The following is a 20,644-nucleotide window of genomic DNA, read 5'->3' as shown; positions in this document are numbered from 1 at the left end:
GAGGGGATGAAGGGAGGGCAGAGGTAAGGGGAAAAAATGAGAATCAAGACTTGCCATGTAAAGGTACATGATCCCAACAATGAATGTAACTGTACTGTATCCCTAAATGTACCAATAAACTCAATAATAAAAAAAAAAAGAAAGAAAAAGAAGAGCAAAATGAACCGAAAGCTTGTACAAGGGAGGAAATTAAGATCAGAGCATAAGTCAATGCAATGGAGACCAAGAGAATGATTTAAAAAAAAAATCAATGAAGCCAAGAGTAAGTTCTTCAAAAGAATAAACCAAATTGACAAACCCTTTGCCAACTTTATCAAAAAAAAAAAGGAAAGACCCAAATCCATGCAATTAGGAATAAACATGGTAAAATTACAACAGACCCAGGAGACATAAAGAGAATCATCAATATCTACTTTGAGAACCTATATGCCAATAAGATGGTAAACACAGAATGTAAAGATTCCTAGATACGTATGAATTACCAAAGTTGAATAAAAAAGACCTAAAAATTCTAAACAAGCCAGTATCAATCAATGAAATTGAAAGTGTACTTAAAAACTTACCAATGAAGAAAAGCCTAGGTCCTGATGGCTTTGCTGCTAGAGAACTACTGCCACTACCATTTCAATAAATTTGAAAGGGAAGGAATGTTCCCAAATTCATTCCTCAAAGCCAGCAAGCATCACCTTGATCCCAAAAGCAGAGAAAGACCCAAGCAAGAAAGAAAACTACAGGCCAATCAACCTAATGAACACAGATGCAAAAATTCATCTCAATAAGATACCAGCAAACAATGAAGAAAATTATCAAGAAGATCATTATGTCCTGACCAAGTGGGATTCATCCCAGGGATTCAGGGATGGTTCAACATAAGCAAATAAAAAAATTTAATACACTAAATTAACAGAGCCAAAGACAAAAACCATACAATCATCTCAATAGATGCAGAAAAAGCATTTGACAAAATTTAACACACATTAATAATAAAAACCCTGCAGAAAATTAGAATAGATGGTCTTTACTTCAACCTAATAAAAGCCATCTATAAAAAAACCAACATCCTACACCATACTAAATGGTCAAAACTGAAATCTTTAATACTAAAATCAGGAACAAGACAAGGATGTCCACTATCAGCCCTCCTGTTCATATAGTTCTGGAAACATGAGCCATGGCAATTAGACAAGAAAAAGAAATAAAAGGAATAAAGACAGGAAATGAAGAAGTTAAACTTTCATTATTTGCAGATGACATGATACTCTATAGAGAAAACCCCAAGAACTCCAGCAAAAGTATTCTAGACTTAACTAAATTCAGTAGAGTAGACGGATAGTAGTGGCAGTAGTTCTTCTCCAGCAGTGAAGCCATCAGGACCTAGCGTTTCTTCATAAGTAATTTTGTAAGTACATTTTCAATTTTATTGATTGAAACTGGCTTGTTTAGAATTTTTACATCTTTTTTGTTCACAGAAATCAAGACCCTTCCTATTCATAAACAACAGACTCACTGAGAGAGGAACTGGAGAAACAACTCCTTTCACAACAGCATTCAAAAAAAATGAATTATCTAGGAATCAATTTAATGAAAGAAATAAAAGACCTCTACTCTGAAAACTACAAAACTCTGAAAAAGGAGATTAAAGAGGATATCAGAAAATGGAAAGACATCCCTTGCTCTTAGCTAGGAAGAACCAATATAGTGAAAATGGCCATACTTCCAAAACTGCTATATAGATTCAATGCAATACCAATTGAAATTCCAACAGCATATTTCACACAACCAGAGAAAACAATACAAAAATTAATTTGGAACAAGAAGAGGCCTAAAATAGCAAAAGCAATTCTAGGCAATAAAGACAAGATGAGGGTATCACAACCCCCAACTTGAAACTATAATACAAAGATAATGTGATAAAAACAGGATGATACTGGCAAAGAAACAGACCCAACGATCGATGGAACAGATTAGCAGATGCAGAAACAACTCCAGACATACAAAGCAACCTAATCTTTGACAAAGGAGTCAAACACCCTCAGTGGAAGAAAGACAGCCTTTTTAATAACTGCTGGAAAAATTAGTTTCAACTTGCCAAAGACTAAAACTAGACATATAACTCTCACCATGCACTAAACTAAAATCAAAATGGATCAAAGATCTGAATATTAAAACAGAAACACTAAACTAGCTGGCAGAGAGGTTAGGTAGAATTTCTGAAGATACTGGCATAGGAAAAGATTTCATGAACAAAAACCTCAGTCACAAGTGAACTAGCACAGGAATCTATAACTGAGATCTCATTTTATTAAAAAGCTTCTGCACAGCAAGAGAAACCACCAACACAGTGAAGAGACAACCCACAATGTGGGAAAAAATTTTTACTAGCTGTTTTTCAGAGAAAGTTCTACTATCTAGAATATATAAATTAAAAAATCAGACCCCACAAATCCAAGGACCCAGTCCAAAAATGGGCATCTGAAATGAACAGACAGTAGAAATACCAAATAAACATAGGAAAAATGTTCAACATCACTAGTCATCCGAGAGCTGCAAACGAAAACAATTCTGGCATTCTACCTCACCCCGGAAAGATGGCTGCTATCAAGAAATCAACCAATAACAAATGCTGGCGGAGTTGAGGGGAGAAAGGAACCATTCTCCACTGTTGGTGAGTGCAGGCTGGTGCAACCACTGTGGAAATCAGTGTGGAGATACCGCAAAAAACTAGGATTAGAGGTTCCATTTGACCCAGTTACCCCACTACTGGTTATCTTCCCCCCAAAATGAAAAGCCTCATACCACAGCAATATACGCACACTCATGTTTATAGTGGCATAGTCTATGATAGCTAAAACTTGGACACAGCCCAATATCCCATCAACTGGAGACTGGATAAATAAGATGTTTTTTTTTTTAATATAATGGAGTACTACTCAGCCATAGAGAAAGAGAAACAGTTATAGCTGAATATATGCACATTGAGGTGATACTTTCAAGTGAAATATATAGGACAAACATGTAAATACTGAATAGCTTCTCTGGTGTGAGAAACAAAGTGTAAATGAGGATAAAAATGTATAATAGACAATGTGAAATAGGAATAAAGGTCTGAAGGGAAAGGGGAAGTGGGAGGGGTAGGGAAAAGGAAAAAATGGAAACAAAGTCTTTATAAATAGGGAGGGGTGGAAGGGTTGAAGGGAGAGCAGGAAAATGGAGAAAAAAATAAGAACCAAGATATATCATGTAGAGGTACAAATTCCCAATGATGAATGTCATCATATTGCATTTCTAAAATGTACCACTAAACTTAATTTTTAAAATTCTAAAAATACAACCTATCTTTCTTCCAGTGAAGGTGTTTGACCCCCTTGTCAAAGATAAGCTGGCTGAATGTGTTTGGAGTTGTTTCTGCATCTTCTAATCTGTTCCACTGATCCTTAGGTTTGTTGTTCTTGTTTTTCTGCCAGTACTATTTTTTTTTAATCACAGTAGCTTTGTAGTATAATTTCAAGTCAGGGACTGTGATGCTCCCTGCCTTGCCTTTGTTGCCCAGAATATTTTTTGTTTTCCAGGTCTCCTCTGGTTCCAAATGAATTTTAGGATTATTTTCTCTAATGCTATGAGGTATGCTATTGATATTTTGATCAAGATATACATTAAATCTGTATAACAATTTTGGGAGTATGGCCATTTTCACTATATTGGTTCTCCCTACAAAATAGCAAAGGACAACTTTACATTTTCTGATATTCTCTTTGATCTCCTTTTTCAAAGTACTGTAGAGGTCTTTTACTTCTTTGTTAGATTGCTTCTTAAGTATTAAATGGTGCTGGACAAACTGGGTTTCCACATGCCAAAAACTAAAACAAGACCCATGTCTCCTACCTGCACTAAACTAAAATTGAAATGGATCAAAGATATAAACATAAAAACACTAAATCTTCTGGATGATTGATAGGCAGAACTTTTAAAGACATACATATAGGTGAAGACTTTATGAACAAAACCCTGATATTACAAAGAATCAACAACTGGGATCTCATCTTAGTAAAAAGTTTTTTCACAGAAAAAGAAATCACCAACAGAGTGAAAAGACGTGGGAAAAAATTCTTGCCAGCTGTTCTCAGGCCAAGGATTAATATCTAATATGTATAAAGAACTCAAAAAAATCAGACCCCTTAAATTTAAAGACCCAATCCAAAATATGCATCTAAAATTAACAGACACTTCTCAGATGAAGAAGTACAAATGACAAATAAATATACGAAAAAATGTTCAACATCACTGCACATTCGAGAAATGCAAATTAAAACAATACTGATGGGCCAAGGATTTAGATCAGTAGTTCCACCGCCTGCTTTGCAGGCACAAGGTCCTGATTTCGATCCCTGGTACCAAAAAAAGAAAAGTGAGATTCCATCTCACTCCAGAAAAAAATAGCCATTATCATGAAATCAACCAATAACAAATGCTGGTGGGGCTCTGGGGAAAAAGGAACGCTTCTCCACTGTTGGTGGGAGTATAGACTTGTGCAACCACGTGGAAATCAGTGTGGAGATTCCTCAAAAAACTAAAATTAGTAGGTCCATTTGCTGAGCTATTCTCCTTCTTTGTATCTTCCTGAAATGTTAAAAGCATCATAAGACAGCGGTATATGCACATCCATGTTACAGTTGATAATAGCTAAATCTTGAAAACAAGCCAAATACCCATCAACAGATGAATGGATAAAGAAGATGTGGCTTATTAATACAATAAAAAACTACTCAGCTATAAAGAAGAATAAACTTGAGACATTTATATCTAAATGGATGGACCTTGAGACCATACCCTTAAGTGAAATAAATCAGGCAGACATCTGTAAATATTTCATTATTTCTCTGGTGTAAGAAATTGAAATCATAAATAAGGACCAAAATGTATAATAGATATCGGGAAATCAAAAGAATATGTGCAGATGAGAGCGGATTTAGGGAGGGGAGAGGGGAAAAGGAAGAAAGGGAAAAAAAAGAAAAAGTGGAAACAAAGCTTTTCTAAATAAAGAAGGGAAGAGTGGTTGAAGGGAGGGAGAGGAATGAGAAAAAAAGAAGAATCGAAGTATATCACATACAAGTACAAATTCCTATGATCAATGTGCATATCTAAAATGTACCAATAGAATTAATTTAAAAAGCTTCAATTAAAACAGCAATTAATTAATTAACTTAATTAAATACAACCCAGCACCTTGTTTCTATAATTAAGAATGTACAATTTATATGCAAGGGAGTACACTAAGGGAGGAAATTCATACTTTTCATAAATATGCTCAGGAAAATGCTGGAAAACATAAAATAATGTTCAAATATGATGTTCATATAAATTTATGTAGCACTAGCCTACCTCTACAACTCTAGACAGGTTTTGGTTTACTATAGAAAATGATGCCATTTGTAAATCAGCTAAGCATCCAAGCAGGCACTGCAAAAAGAGCATCTTCAGCTATATACATAGCCTATAACATCAATAATCAACTTCCGGGTTGAAAAAATAAGTTTAAACATTTTTGAAGTTTTTCCTCTTACCTCTAGCAGAGTTAACTGGCAGTAAAAATGAATTAGAGTATTTTTATGTGTATTTATTTTTGACATGGGAAAATGGTCACCTTTCCCAATTTGAGTTTTCTCATAGAAAAAAAGAATTTTTAAAAAATTCAATAACTAGCCCATCAATTTATGAGGTCATGCTATATATCTATATTTAGTGGTGTAATAAAACTAGATACAAAAAACTACTTATAAGTCAGTTGATTCTCTATTTTTCAGATTGTATGATGCTCTGACAAAGAATCTGCTATATCATTACTGATTCTTTATCCCTTGATATTGCTAGAAAATTGTCTTGCATATAATAATTGTTCAATAAAAATTTGCTAAATTAAATTGAACAAAATTCATAATCTAAGTCAGAGACTTTTCATTAAATTGGTTTTAAAAACTAGATTTTTCCTAAAGAGCAAACATACTGTTCTTAAAATAAAATAAAAAATTAATATTCTAAATAAAACGAGTGCTTTTGCTATCTCAAAGATTAAAACTAGAAGGTATTGGCTATAGGTGTTCAATTATGTAGAATTCAATTTAGTTGCAAGTGACAGACAACCTAAAATAAAGAACAGACAAGTTTCTGGCTGCATAAAAGATTATGTAGGCAAATCAGGCTGGTATAGTAACTCTGTAATCATCAAGGACCTAGGTTTTCTCTTATGCTGTTCTGCTATCGTGAATTCTTAGCTTCTGAAGAAAAGTAACTACCTTCCCTTTCTCTGAAAGTACTTCTTAGAGATCGCTTCCCATGTGTTCACATCCCATTGGCCAGAATCTGACCTATCACTGGGTCCAAGTGCTTGTGAGCTTGTTAAATATGATCATTACTGTAGTGGCCAAGTGATTAGACAAAAATGGAGAGCGCTATTACTACAAAAGAAGAAAAGAAATATAAAGGACAATGGAGTTTTAGTCAATCAAATCAATTTGGAACAAATTAATTATGAGGAGTATCGGGGATCAAACTCAGGACCTTGTGCTTGTGAGGCAGGCGGTGGAACCACTGAGCTAAATTCCCAGCAAAACAAATCAATGTCTATTGAACTTCTGGAGCAAGAATATCACATAAGCTTTAAAACCACAGATAATGTTAGTTAATGAGGAGAGTTAGAACCCACTGCCAACAGATAAATCACTTTTGATTGAAGCCATCACAATGCTCATACCAAATGACCTATACTAAGGCTAAACACAAAGAACTTCAAAGCAGTTAAATGAAGGATCATGAAAAAAATAAATAATGCATTAACACCAGGATCTAAGATGAATAGAGAGACTCATTTGAAATTATCTTCCTACATTACTCTGGTTATCACCAAATGCATCCGTTTCTTCCCTTCAGAATAGAGTGAATGCTTGAGACTAATATTGCCTAATATCAAAGGCACTGAGACTAAAACGATAAAGAGATTAGACAAAACTCAAAATAAGACACAAATAATAAAGTAATTTTGAAACTCTGATATGCTCTATAAAGTATTTACAAGATTCTTTAAGAGATGTGGGTCGCCAACATCATCGTAACCTGCCCAGAAAGTTACTTCATAGATTCAAGACAAATAAAACTGAAGTTACTTTTTGATGTGTTATCGTCATTGCCTTCTTCCCAAAGGGTCAGTTCCTGAGGCTTCTTTCTGAAGTCCAAAAGCTAAGGATAGGAAGATAAAAATAAGCAAAAGATAAAAGTATGGAAATTATAAGAAAAGAAAAATACTGGATAGTGACTGGGAGCTGAAAAAAACAGGAGAAGCAAGAAGACAGAGGAGAGAGACGAAAGAAAGAGAGTGAAGGGAAGGAGGGAGAGAGAGGAGGGGGAGGCAGCAAGCAAGCAAAATACCCATGACAGAAGGAGGAGTGGTACATAAAGTCATAACAGAGCAACAGGCAAAGGAGAGATGAAAGCCCTCTTCACAGGAATGGCTCTGAACTGGGGCACTCCATTTAGGACACACTATTTAGTAAAGAAAACTGGATTTGAATTAACCAGCATATGGAGAACATCCACTATGCCAGCCTTATTTGTTGTGACCCACATTTTACGCATTAAAACACAAAAGGTCAAAGAAGCGTTCCGCTGGGACCACAGAGTCTTTACAAGGTAGATCAGAATTTGGCTTCTTGTGATGTCAAATTCGATCCTAACATCACTATGAAACAAGAACCCCCTTCCACACTTCCCACTGAGGTTCGGAGAGAGGGACTCAGCCAAGGTTACCATGAGCCACTTTGAGTTTTGGGTCTGCAAGCTGCTACATGTGCTATGGACAAGTCACTTAACCTCGACAAAAGCTGCCTCTGAAATGGAAATTATTATATTATTAATATTATGCAGTTATTCAAAAATGTGATCGTGTAGACAGACAATGTAAATTGAAAAATGTAACTCATCTGATATTACAAAAACTAAAATGTTCAGCGTAAAAGATTATGTAGAGTTTCAAGTACTGGTTCTTCCTTAACACATTCTCGCTGGCTTTTCTGTCTCACTGGGCGGCATGAGACAGTCCCGTCAGATGGTACAAGCCAAATGATGGGACAGTCATGCATGCACGGTCCCATCATGGATGTGTTAAACATTGTAATGGAAGATGGTGAGAAAAGGAAGGAAGGACAGGAAGGGAAGGGAAGAAAAGGGCAGGGGAAGGAAAAGGGGGAGGGAGATGAAACAGAATAGGAGACAAACCCAGTAACAATGAGCATCATTGTGCTAAGTCTACTCATTTAATCCACACAGTAACTCTATGAGGCATGTACTGTTATTACCTCAGTTTGCAGAGAAGGAAAGAGTTGGAGCGATTTAGTAATTTGACCAAATTATGGCTAGTTGGCAGCAGAGACTGGATTCAAATCCACACTGTCTAAATCTTAACTCTTACAATACCTTGATATTACTCAGCTAGAAATAACGCTCTATGGAAAATAGTGGACATCATGATAACCTCACCAGAAGCAGAATAAGAAATATTAAATCCAACATCACAGCAATAGATAAAAATACTATCCCTACCAGAAATTCAACAAATGTTATTTTAATGCTCAATGGTAATAAGGGAGATTTCAGTAAATGAGAGTAATGTTAAGTGGAGTGCTGCAAGATGGGATAAACCTTCTATGAAATTACTTTAATTACTAATGAAATTACAAAATAGGTTATAGCACAGAGTTCATCTTTCCTCAGTGGAGCTGAGCTAATAAGTAAATGAAAAGCAATTTGAAATTTTACAAAGACTTTAAAGACATTCCCATTATAAAAATCTGGATTAGAAATCCAAACAAAAATATCAGAATACAGGTTAGATAAAAATCTAAATGGTCAAATAGTCTCTATGTCCAAACTCTTCCTAAATGAACATAACTCAACCTGCCTTCTAAAATAAAGCTCACAGATTCTCCAAACAAGATAAATTGTCAAGAAGCACATGAAAAGAAACTCAATCATTCTGAAAGTGCAAATCAGAGCCCCAAGGAGATACCACTTTACACTCATTAGGAAGAATATTAGTAAAATAAAACAAAAATACAGAAAATAGCATTGGTGAAAATATGAAGAAACTGTAACACTTGTGAGCTGCTTTTCTTATTGAAAAATGGTGCAACCACTAAGGAAAAGAGTTTGGTAGTTCCTCAAAAATACAAGTACCACATGACCCAGCAATTCCATTTCTGAGTGCATGCCAAAATAGTTGAAAGCAGGGACTTGAAAAGATATCTGCATACTCGTGTCCATTACTATATCAGCTGCAACAGCCAAAGATGTACGTAACTCAAGGGCCCACTGATCAAATAAAGAATAAACAAAAGATAGTATAGACATAGAATTATTATTCAGCCCTAAAAAGAATTTCTGGCTAATGTTAGGACATGGCTGTATCTTTAGGATGTGTTAAATGAAATAAGCCTGTTAAAGAAAGACAAGTTTAAATCATAGAGTAGGGATATAGGATGGCGATTGCTGGGTGGTAAGAAGAGACAACAGGGAGTTACTATTTAATGGATACACAGATTCAGTTTGAGATATGAGGAAAGTGCTAGAAATGCACTAACTCAGTGGTTCTGCTGCCTGCTCCGCAAGCGCAAGGTCCCAAGTTCGAACCAAAAAAAAAAAAAAAAAAAAAAAAAAATTGAACTACAATGGTGATGTTTCCATAACAATGTGAATGTACTAAACGCTACTGCACTACTGATATAAAAATGATTAAAATGCCAAAATTTACAGTATGTATACTTTACCACAAAAAGGAGAAAAAAGTAGATGCGTTTGCACAAATATTTAAAGCTCATAAAATAAGCATTGTCATTACTCTGAAAACCCAAGACAACCATTTATTTACCTTCATCTTCTTTAAAAGTAAATCAGATACACACTAAAGAAGTTATAGCCTAAATGATACATTCTCTAGAATTTGCTTTAAAATAATCAGCTGGGAATAACAGAAGTGAGGAAGTACACACAGAACAAGATCTGCCCATGGTTAATCGTTGACACTGTGTGGTGGCCACACGAAGGTCCTGCGTATTGCTTTTTTACTCTTGCACGTGTATGAAATATGCCACAATGCAAAGCTCTAAGTATCACTTATTGTACATCCATCATATAAAACATTTTTAAACAAAATATCAAGACCCAGTAAGGAGCAACAAATTCTAAATATGTAAAAGCAGGAAAAATTGTAAAGGAAAATGTTCCTTTAATGTCATCATGTCCATTTGTTGGGAAACCCAAGTCCCCCCCTTTTTTTTAGGACATTCACAATTAATATTAACATATATTTAAGGTTTCTTACGTACCAAAGATTTACATGCACTATTTATGCAATCTTAACAATAACCTATTATTCTCATTCACACTTCACAAATAAAGGAACTGAAACTCAAAGAGATAAAGTAATTTGAGTTGTGTTAAAATGTATTTTAACCCATGCAGTCAGACTGTAAGCCCTTAAATTTAACAAGCACATTTCTCCAATGAGAAGAGTATCTCTTTTTCCTTTTTTTCTATCTAATTCAAAGAGTCTCACCATCCTGAGTTGCCAGAACTAGGGAGACCTGATTAAGAGCCTATGAAAGAGATATCTGGCTTTTTAGGTGATAAGATCAACATTTGTCTGACATTAAATCTGCCTCTGTAAAATCCTGAGGATTCACTTAGCTCAGTTTAGCTCATTTTATTAAGCTCTTCCTTCCAAAAGCTGTTAGACCTTGGGCACTGTGCTTGGCACAAAACTGCAATCAGAAGATAGAGATCAGCATAATATTTATTTTATAAGCCAGCTGACCAAAAATAAATAAGTTTTCCTATCACCCAACTCTTCCTCTTTTGTGGCATAAATCACCCTCTGCTGAACTGCCTGATACTCACGTTCACCACTGTAAAATAAACTCTGAGATAGCTCAGATTGTGCCTGCACAGTTCTCAGCCCTATCCTTCTTGCTTAACACATGCATAGCCCCTCAATACAGAGCCAAGGCTGGATGTGTAGTTGTATTATGAATGGAATTGAATTCTGAGTATCGTGTCCATTTACTAGTTTATCTATACAACCACACACCAGAGGCAAAAGAAGGGTTTGTGGCCCAGAGTCATTCATTCATTTTGCATTCATTCCTCTGTGTGCTCACAAAACCAAAATTCAGGAATACCTATTTGGTGCCAGTGTTTGAGGGGCTATGACACAGCTGTGAAAAACAGGTGTTTCCACCCTCACAAAGATCATCAGTTCTGCAACTAATTCCTGAGCAACCTTAGTCGATCACTGCCTGCGTACGTTAGTTTTCCACCTCCTTATTAGGAAAAACAGAATACTAATGGCCAACACACATTATTTATTTTTAGGAGAATGGATCATATATGTAAAAGACCTAATATATAATAATCCTCAACAATAAACAATAATCCAAAAGCCTAAAAATACCATGCTAAATTTAAAGTTTAGAACAAGTGACAAAAGACACTGATTTCCAGAGGAAATGAACCTAGAAGGTTTAAAAGAGAAATACTAGCAATAATGTTATCAACTATGTGTTAATATTAGGAATACATATTCTGTATGGTAATTTATATTCTTCAAAATCATTTAGCCTACATCATCTTAAGTAGTAAGGGTAAAAATTTTCCATAAATTTCTGTTCTTGAGGAAAACTTTCTACTGAACCAATGTAGCTGACACTGAGAAAGCAATGTGGCCAACAAAGGTCATGGTGACATGTATTGTTCTTGGCATTATTCCAGCAATGATCCAAGAACGGAAATCAACTGGGCTTTTAACACCCTAACATCCACGGGACGCTCAGGGGAAGACTTCTTAGAAAGCCTTTTGCAAGGTTCATTCATGCAAGAAAACTAGGAGAGATTAAGAAACATGTTTAAGCTCATTCAGCTACGCAAGGCTTGGGGTCAGAATTCACTTCCAGTCCTTCAGATTTAGAATTTTCTGATCAGTGTTTCCATCTCTGCACGAGCTACTGCTTTTCTTTAAAAAATGTTGAGATATAAAAGCAAGAAGGGAAATGTAGATTTCCTTTATACCCCAATTTTAAACTCTTCAAAAAGATTCCAATCTCTTTTAATCCCTTTTTCCTAGAATCTTCTGGATTTTTCTTCAGTCTTGTCAGGAACTGGAATGGTTTGCATCTCTGAGATGCTACAAAGCAGAGATTGGTTAAAATGTCTTTAACATCAGCAAATCATGAAGAACCCATGCAACATATGTTCACGGTGTGTGTGTGTGCATTTTTTTTCTTACTGAAACACAACCTGTATCATCTGACCTAGACAAAGCTACCCACTTCAGACCACTGAAAGTTTCAACAACAGCAAATAATCAACTGAGTGGAAAGTCAGTATCATTTATCGTATGTACCATTCTCTTGTCAGGACATGGTCTTCCTTGAAAACCTTACTTCTGTCATATTCTTTTTAAAAAAATCACTAGTTGAGCCTACCCTTGTTTTAAGTACTGCATGCCACATGTTAAACTAAGTAAAACATATTTTTGTGTCTTCTCTTGCCTTTGATGCTGTTTTTCCAAAGTCCTTTATTCCATATCAAATTCAATAGTCACTACTCACAAAGAAATTTAAATTGGAATTAATTAAAATTCAATTCAATTGAAATTCACATTCTTAGTAACCCTGGCCTCAATTTCTCTATGTGGCAAATGGCTGCAATACCGTACTGTGCACATATAGTCTATTTCCTTCAGGATAGAAAGTTATACTGGACAGCACTGAAAATGATTTAAGCATCAAAACCTGGAGCTTTAGAGCCCAGTTGTACTTCCAGCCAAAATCAAGTAAAACCAGAACTGCTAGCTGAATAGGTCAAACTAAGTCCCCAATCTGATTATTCCTGAGGTTACAAGAGCTAAATTATAGGTCAAAGGAAGAAGACTTCTAATCTTTTTAGAGTGGGTGATTAGATATTCTGATGCAATTCATGGATATCCATGGAGCAACCAGGACGTCGATTACTCACAGACACTGAACTACAAACACCGAGGCTTATTGCACTTCTTTATTTATTTGGAGAGAGCACGTCAAAAGACAAATAAAGACCCAAATTCAAATTGTGTGACCTTAAAAAAAATCACATTACTTCTCTAATTCTAAAGTTCATAATCTGCAAAATGAAAAGGAAGATAAATTCTGAGTTCCCTGTCACCGCCGAAATTCCTAGACCCTAACTAAGGCTTTATTTGGTTTACATAGCATCAAAGGAACTATGCAGATTTCAACAAGATAGAGATAAAACTAATTAATAAGTGGAAGAAGCTAGCTGCACAGGCTAAACAGTGTAAGACAGGGCATTGCATATGTCTTGAAAACAGCATTATCAAAGCATCCTACAGAAACTGCCTCTTTATACTACTGGAAGATATGACTGGAGGTGTTCATGGTTTTCACTGCATTAAATGTGGCAACATATCCTACCTGGGATGGTGCATAGGAAAAATTTAATGACTTGTCAAACAAACAGTAATATGCTATTATTAATTATTAATTAATTAATTACAGGGTTTTTTTTCAAGATGTAATATATCTTGGGATCTACACAAGACACTTTCCCTAGGCTCTCATTTTTATCATTAAACAACTCCATGCAGGAAAATTTTTCTTTTTACTTTTCATCATTTTGCAGATAAGGAAACTGAAGTGAAAGGAATTAGATCCATAGCCCACTGTCACACAACTGAACAGGGGCAGAGCTGAACCTTAAGACCGAGTGTAACATTTTTTTTCCCCTTTTCAGCACCTTGCCTCTTTAGGAAGACTTTTACCTGCTAATCACCAGGAAAGACCACAACTAAAGGGGCTCTCAGTCTTCCTAAGAACCTAGCTAATTTCACAGAGCTGCCATTTTCCTTTATATCATTTTCCAGATGAAAGTAACAATTTATTTTTCCAGATAGGCCCCTCAGCCAAAAATACGTTCTAGTCTAGAGCAAGAGGACAACTTAATGAAGCCACAATAGAATCTATGACTGCCTATTACAATTCCAATGTTCTCAGACCTTTGTTAATTGAGTTAGACACAAGACAAAGGGAATTACAAAGCAGGTAATATTTTTATATTGCCTTGGGCAAGTGGCAGAAAGAAGCAGGGCCCTTTCTTCCTAGGAAGTAGATATCACTCCATCATTCACAATTATCTTATAATTAGATGATATTTTTGTAGGATATAAGTCTTTGTAAGTCTGACATTCAAATGTCTCATCACTACTATGGAATAGGAAACGAGCCAATTCTATTATTTATTTTCCACAACCCTGTTTTCAAGGAGATTGCATACTGATTAGGTCACTAAACTATCCAAATCCAAAATATTTCCATATTGTCTGCAGTGATCATATTCTATCACCCACAGCACCTAAAAATATCCTGCTTTCCATCACTCAATGAACCACAAAGGCTATTAGAAGGCAGTAAAATCCGTAGATAGCTTCTCTTCTGTGCATCTATGCTTTCCTGTAATCAATTAGATTCAGAGAGATTAGAAATGGGAAATAAAGGAAATAAAATGTGAGCATCAAATCCTTATCCTAATCCCACAAACAGCACTCCCAAGCAACAACTGGTGAGAAAAGAGCTCAACCACATAAGGCTTTCCTACTCCAGACTCAAGTTAATTATTACCCCAAATTCATCACTGAAGCATCACCCATAAAATGCTTCCATCTACATCTCAGAGGAAGCCCCAGAGCTGATGATCTTATCCTACCTCAGGGTACTTGTCAGTGTTCCTTTCACTGAGGGAAGGACAGGCCTGAATATATTTATGGCAGTCAACATCCCTTGCTTCAGAAAGTTCTTTCACATAATCTAATTAAAGAAGATACTGCACTGTAGGATTTTTCAGAAAAGGTAAGACACTTCTATTGGTTCCTGTCTGACATCAGAGCCCCAGTTTGGAAATCTGAGGGGTTAAAGGCCTGTGTCTTTTGTGATGACCTATTTACTCTCATCCTTTCTTTTTCTATGGGCCCTTACCTTGCTGTCTCCACTCCACTAACATGTAGCAAATTCAGACAGATCAAGGTAAGTATGGTTTAAAAAGTTAGATTGTTTTCTACAATGGTTGTTGAGTCAGGAAGTAGTGACACCCTCACGGTTGACCAGAAGGGCAATCCTGCCAAGACAAGCACGCTGAGTTCACATAGCAAATAGTGGCTAACTAACCACAAGGAGACCTGCAACATCTGTGGCCCAGACTCTTCAGAAGAAATCAAAACCCTTCTTTCTCTCAGGTATGTCTCCTCTCACAGATCAGACTGACTTCAGAAACAAATTTCAGAACTATCTAGGTCAATCCAATCAGCACAGTGACCTCCCTAGCGGGGCACTGGCTACCTTTTTCCTTCACGTAAGAAAGGTCGGCAGTCCCATGTGGCTCTTCAGGGATGGTGCACCCTTAGTCCTTACACACTAACCTTGTGCCACTACCGCAATGTTGTACCCTATTCAGTTCAGAAGGACTTGTCTGAGTGTCTGTCTGTGCACAGAAGGTCTCAAAAAAGGTCATATCTGTTCTCATATCCAAAAGACAGCGTTGCTTTATAAAAGACACCGTTTTCTCTTTTACAACTAAAATGAACAGCATCTTAGCCTCTTTTATAACTTTACCCTTATGCCTGCTTTGAAAGGGGAAAATTAAAAGAAATAAATGAGAGATGACTAGATAGAAGACAGAGAGGAGAGGAGAAAAGAGGAGTGTGAAGGAAAGACGAGGGCAGGACAGAGGTACAGTGAACATGATAGGTTTCTTATTTCCAACAGCATGTTCATTCCAGGCAGATAATCACCAAGGAAAACATTTTCATTTTCTTTTCTGACAGCTGGAACATAAATGGTTGCTGAAATAATATCAGAAATTACTGGAAATCTTAAGCATTCTTGCTAGGGAGAAGCCAGCTTTACAGCCAATTTGAAATACTGGCCCCAAGGTGCCCTAGAAATTTTGTTTCTCCGATGTAAGAGTGTCAGCTGCAAGACTGAAGTGATGTATATCGTCTAGAGGGCAGCATGCTGGCCAGACACCAAATTTGGAGTGTGACTCCCTGTACCCTAGATCCAGCTTGGCCATGCTTTACAGCCAATGCTGCCCCATGAATGAGAGTTTCCGCCAAAGAAGACTAATACCGGGAACAGTGCTTAAGATCCATCAACCTGAAATGAAACTCAGTTCTGACTTGTCACCTCCATGTGCTTCAAGAAGCTGGTCTGGATCCAAGGTGAGTGGGAACTAGCTGAACTCAAAAAAATTACTTCCAGTTCCCATCTAGTTAGGGCCTTGTGAAGGGAGCCTAGAAATCCCCAAGAATAAAAACAGTCAGGCCTCAAAATTGTATGCATCTCTAAAGCAGATATTCTAAATACATAAAACAACATAACCACTCTTAACCAAAACAGGGCAGTATGATAAACTGAAGAATTGGTAAGACAAATATTTCATCCATAGGGATTTTAAAAATGTGCCTCTGACATCAGATGAACTTTACAGAGCCTCTTCATGTTAAGCCAAAAGGTACTAGCAAATATCCGAGACTGACAAGCTGTATTCACCCCACCTCAATGAGTTTTATCTACTAGATTTTTTCCCCTTAAACTCCCTTGAGACTTCTCCAGAGAAAAAAAGGCCCCTGGATTTTTCCATTATTTGGAGGAACCTCTTCAAAGTATGTGAGGATAATTGTGACGGAGGCCGGGGATTTAGCCCAGTGGTTCCACTGCCTGCCTCGCAAGTGCAAGGACCCAAGTTCAATCCCCAGTACCAAAAAAAAAAAAAAAGAGAGAGAGAAAGAGATAAAATTGTGATGGAGACAGACATTAGACAAACAGAAGAAATTCATGCAATCGAGCTTTTCTGTCTACCCCAATTTGTAACCACTATTTCCTGTCTCTCCCGGGAGTTTCTGTAAGATTCATTCACAGCCTATGAAGATAGAATGAAAGCATCACATACATATCTTCAGTACGGATGAGAGAATCCTCAGCAGCAATGAGATTAGGAATGCCGCTTGTGTAGGACAGCTTTCAAGAATTCTACTTCAACAGTGAAGTAGAAATGGAAAACTTACGTGAGCTAATAAAACAGAATTTCTATCTCTACTCTCTTCTGCTTATTGAGCAATGTACTGTTAAGACTAAAGTTGTTTTCTAAACCTTTGCTTGACTTCCTGATTTATAAGCACTGTAATTAATATACAGTGCCTATTCTTTTATGAAAGTGAATCATGTATATATATTCAGCCTATACCATCATCCAAATACATAAAATTTGGCCTCTACCAAGAAGATACTAAACAGAAAAAAAAAAAAAACTATACAAAATACAAGGGTCTAAGCAGTCACAAGAAATTCATGAAGTTACACTGTATGTGTGCACAAAAATATACTGTTGGACTTCATAACTAACAAATGATAACTAAGGAAACTGCATTTCTTTGTAAGTTATTTGGCACTGATTTATATATTATTATTTACAGCACAAACAAAAGCAAAAATATATGTTCAGACAATAAAAATAAAAGGATTATCAACAATTGAGTACTGCACATAAAATTTACTGATCAGGTTATTTTTTCCAATGATGATTTATCAGGGAAACTTTCTCCTGAAAAATAGGGTTAATTGTCATTAGCCCTAGAGAAAGAGATCACTGAAGGGTAAAATGAATATCACAAGCAGTCCTAAGCTTGACAATAGTACTTTAAAATATGAAGTATTAAATTCTCTCCATGAAATTATCCTAGTATGTTAACTTAAAACTAGAACTAATAACAGTTTTAGGCTATACAACAATTTATAAAGTCAAAATTAGCAACATGACACCAAGGTATATTAAATTGTCAAATAATTATTTCCAAAATCCCTGCCTTCTTATTTTATTTGTTCTCATGACAACTGACTAAATTAGACATGTTAGTTGACTTCATGTTACATTTATTTCTAGTTAAGATAACTGTTACATGTCCAATCGACTCGTCATCCATCTTTTATAGGGAAAGACAGCAAACACTATACAGGTTGTTTGACTTAACAAAAAATAGCCAACTACTATAATTTTCCATCCAGAAATACCTATCTCCATCTTGTATACATCTAGAAGATAGAATTTTAAATTTTCACATTTTGTATATAACAATATTCAGATTTGTATCAAACAACAGAAAATCTTTTAACTAATTTAAAGCAACTGCCACCAAAAAATTTTTTTCTCAGTGCCAAATCTATATAGAACAAGCAAGTATCCAGTTATTTCAGTTCTTGTAGGGATACAATAGTAATAATTTAGGCTCCAGTGAGTTATTTCCTTGATTTGACCATTTGGATAAAAAGACTAAAACAGTCAACTAATCCCTAATTCTCCTTTCCCATCATACTGTGTTGTCCCAGATGTACCTAATTGCATTCACAGGTACACAAAACAGTCCTGTTCACAGGCAGGAGAATAAACCAGCTAGCATTACTGCCAGAATGTCAAGCATCTTCTCATTAAAGCGGTAACAATACCCGCCAGACACAGCACGTAGTAAGCATCACCGTTAATGGTTCTGAACTACAAAGTTCTGACTCCGTGCAGGTCAAGGTGGCACAGTGCCTCTCATCTTTATTCATGGGCAGCTCTGATCTCACTGAGAAAACAAATGCACACTCATCCTGGACTCCAGTGTGCTTCCTCTAATCAAAACCTTTAACAATTTTTGTGGTTTCAAGGTATGATTTCCTTTTTACTATGGTTGGTGTTAACCAAAGGAATATTGCTCAATAAGCCATCCAGATAATATACTAAAGTTATTCCAGTATAAAAGGCAATAGAAACAATTGGTGCAGAAGTTACATAAAAGATGCTGCATCCTTAATTTGAGTAAGATTGTTGATTATAAGCAAAATGAAGTTACCTAAGCAACCACTCTGAAGTACATGCAAATCCAAATGCATCTTAATTACAGAGGCTCAAGATCTAAAGTTTGCTTCTGACAGGATTGCTATTACATGCATAAAGCTGTCGTATTTATTTGTGGGAGGAAAAAATCCATTCTAGAATATAAACACCTTTCTGAACGGCATGTGACACTAGAAAATAAATACCTGTAGAGCAAAATAAGAAAAATTATAGAAATAAGTGAAAAGTAATTAGGGCTAGGATCAAAAAGCCCCCAACAAATAGAGTTGTTTAGTAGGAGTGAAATCATTAAAGCACAAACATTCACACATACACATTCAGTCTTGCTACAGAACTGCGAAGTGGTCTGTTTTTCTTCCTAAAATGTGGTAAGATTAAGGTAACTGCTATAACCTAAATATTTAGAAGGAGTATAAGAAAAAGTTCTAAAAATTATGATGGATACTATTAAATCATGTATAACAAAAAAAATACATGATGCCCAAATTTGCTATTACTGCTAACGACAGATTAATCTATATAAAATCATCAAGGAATGTGTGAGGCCTCCTTCACTTCCTGTATATGAACACATACGTGTACTTGAGAATGTCAGATCGTTTTCAAAGATAGTATGTCATCATTGGTGATCTGGGAATCCACAAGGCCACAAAGTTGACATACACTCCCACAGGGGAACAGGGAGGTCAAGAAAACCACAAGTTTCCCATTTTCCAAGAAAATGAAGAAATTCTTACCTTTCTGTACACCAGCATGTTGGGTGATTCATCTGCCACCCCATTGCTGGTCTGCCCATAATTATTCCCCTGGGCCATGTCACCCGAAACTTGGTCAGCCTTCTGATACAAGAATGACCAGTCTGCCCTGCAAATGGTTACAGAGATTTCAGTGAGATCCTCCTGGTGGTTGGTGTTTATGCTCCGATTCATTTCGGATTTCCAGCGCCCACCCTACACGGAGCATGCTTACAAGCTGGGTCTGGCTGGAGAAAGTAACACAGGGCACAGATTTAAGAATAAATAAATAAAATGAGTTTACACCTGCCCCAGAGAATCGTGACAAATTCGTCTTTCAGTTAGATGTAGTCATTCGGCTACGGTTTTAGTTGACTTCCTTTCCTGGATACTCCGTTTACAAAGTGAGAGATGCTCACCCTAGCAACCCATGGTTACCATTCCACAGTACTGAGACTTCTCTGCTCTCCCAATACTTACACCTCCACTGCATGAGGCTTTCCCAGCAAAGCGGAAAGGCTGCACCCTAGGCACACACTTTCTCCCAGATTTGGGTCTAGTTTCCCACATGCAGGCGCCTCAGAGAGGCCCGTTCCCGCTCCGTTCTCCGGCAAAGTGTTTCCTGCTGACTTCCCGGGTCTCCACACAGAGCCTGGGTATACGCTTCGCCTACTCTCACCTGCCTCCGCTGTCCGCCAGGGCTCCTCTGCCCTCTCACCCCACTCCACTTGGTCGGCCAGGGCGCAGTTTGCCTAATCTTTGCAAGAACGCATCCCAAGGTGTCCGGGCACTAGGAACTGGTGGAGGGAGGTCAAGCCTTCTGGGCCATTACCTCCCTCACCCCGGCAGAAAGCTAACTGCAGAAGCGTCCAGGCTGCCGGCCGAGGCAGGGAGCAGGCAGCCCCAGCTCCCTCTCCCGCTCGCCC

The 20,644-nt window shown here is 36.8% G+C and overlaps 1 protein-coding gene across 5 annotated transcripts in view; it reads right to left on the bottom strand.

The window, feature by feature from the left end:
* The window catches only part of Rgs7 (regulator of G protein signaling 7), a 462,366-nt gene extending 441,728 nt beyond the window's left edge, over positions 1–20,638 (bottom strand). For 4 of the 5 annotated variants that reach the window (XM_033762079.1, XM_033762077.1, XM_033762081.1 and 1 more), the window contains exons 1-2: positions 20,398–20,638; positions 19,722–19,848 (exon numbers count right to left, since the gene is read on the bottom strand). In XM_033762079.1, the coding sequence (XP_033617970.1) occupies positions 19,722–19,799 (78 nt within the window). In that variant the 5' untranslated portion in view covers positions 19,800–19,848; positions 20,398–20,638. Of the gene's footprint in view, positions 1–19,721; positions 19,849–20,397 lie in introns of those variants that run through there. The other variant, XM_033762078.1, reaches the window with a different exon arrangement.
* Between the last annotated feature and the right edge of the window lie 6 nt (positions 20,639–20,644).

This window comes from Fukomys damarensis, unplaced genomic scaffold (assembly GCF_012274545.1).
Source record: "Fukomys damarensis isolate Sample0158 unplaced genomic scaffold, DMR_v1.0_HiC HiC_scaffold_11, whole genome shotgun sequence".
NCBI classification, from domain to species: domain Eukaryota; kingdom Metazoa; phylum Chordata; class Mammalia; order Rodentia; family Bathyergidae; genus Fukomys; species Fukomys damarensis.
The sequence above is the reverse complement of the archived record's forward strand: the minus strand, read 5'-3'. Positions and strand labels throughout refer to the sequence as shown.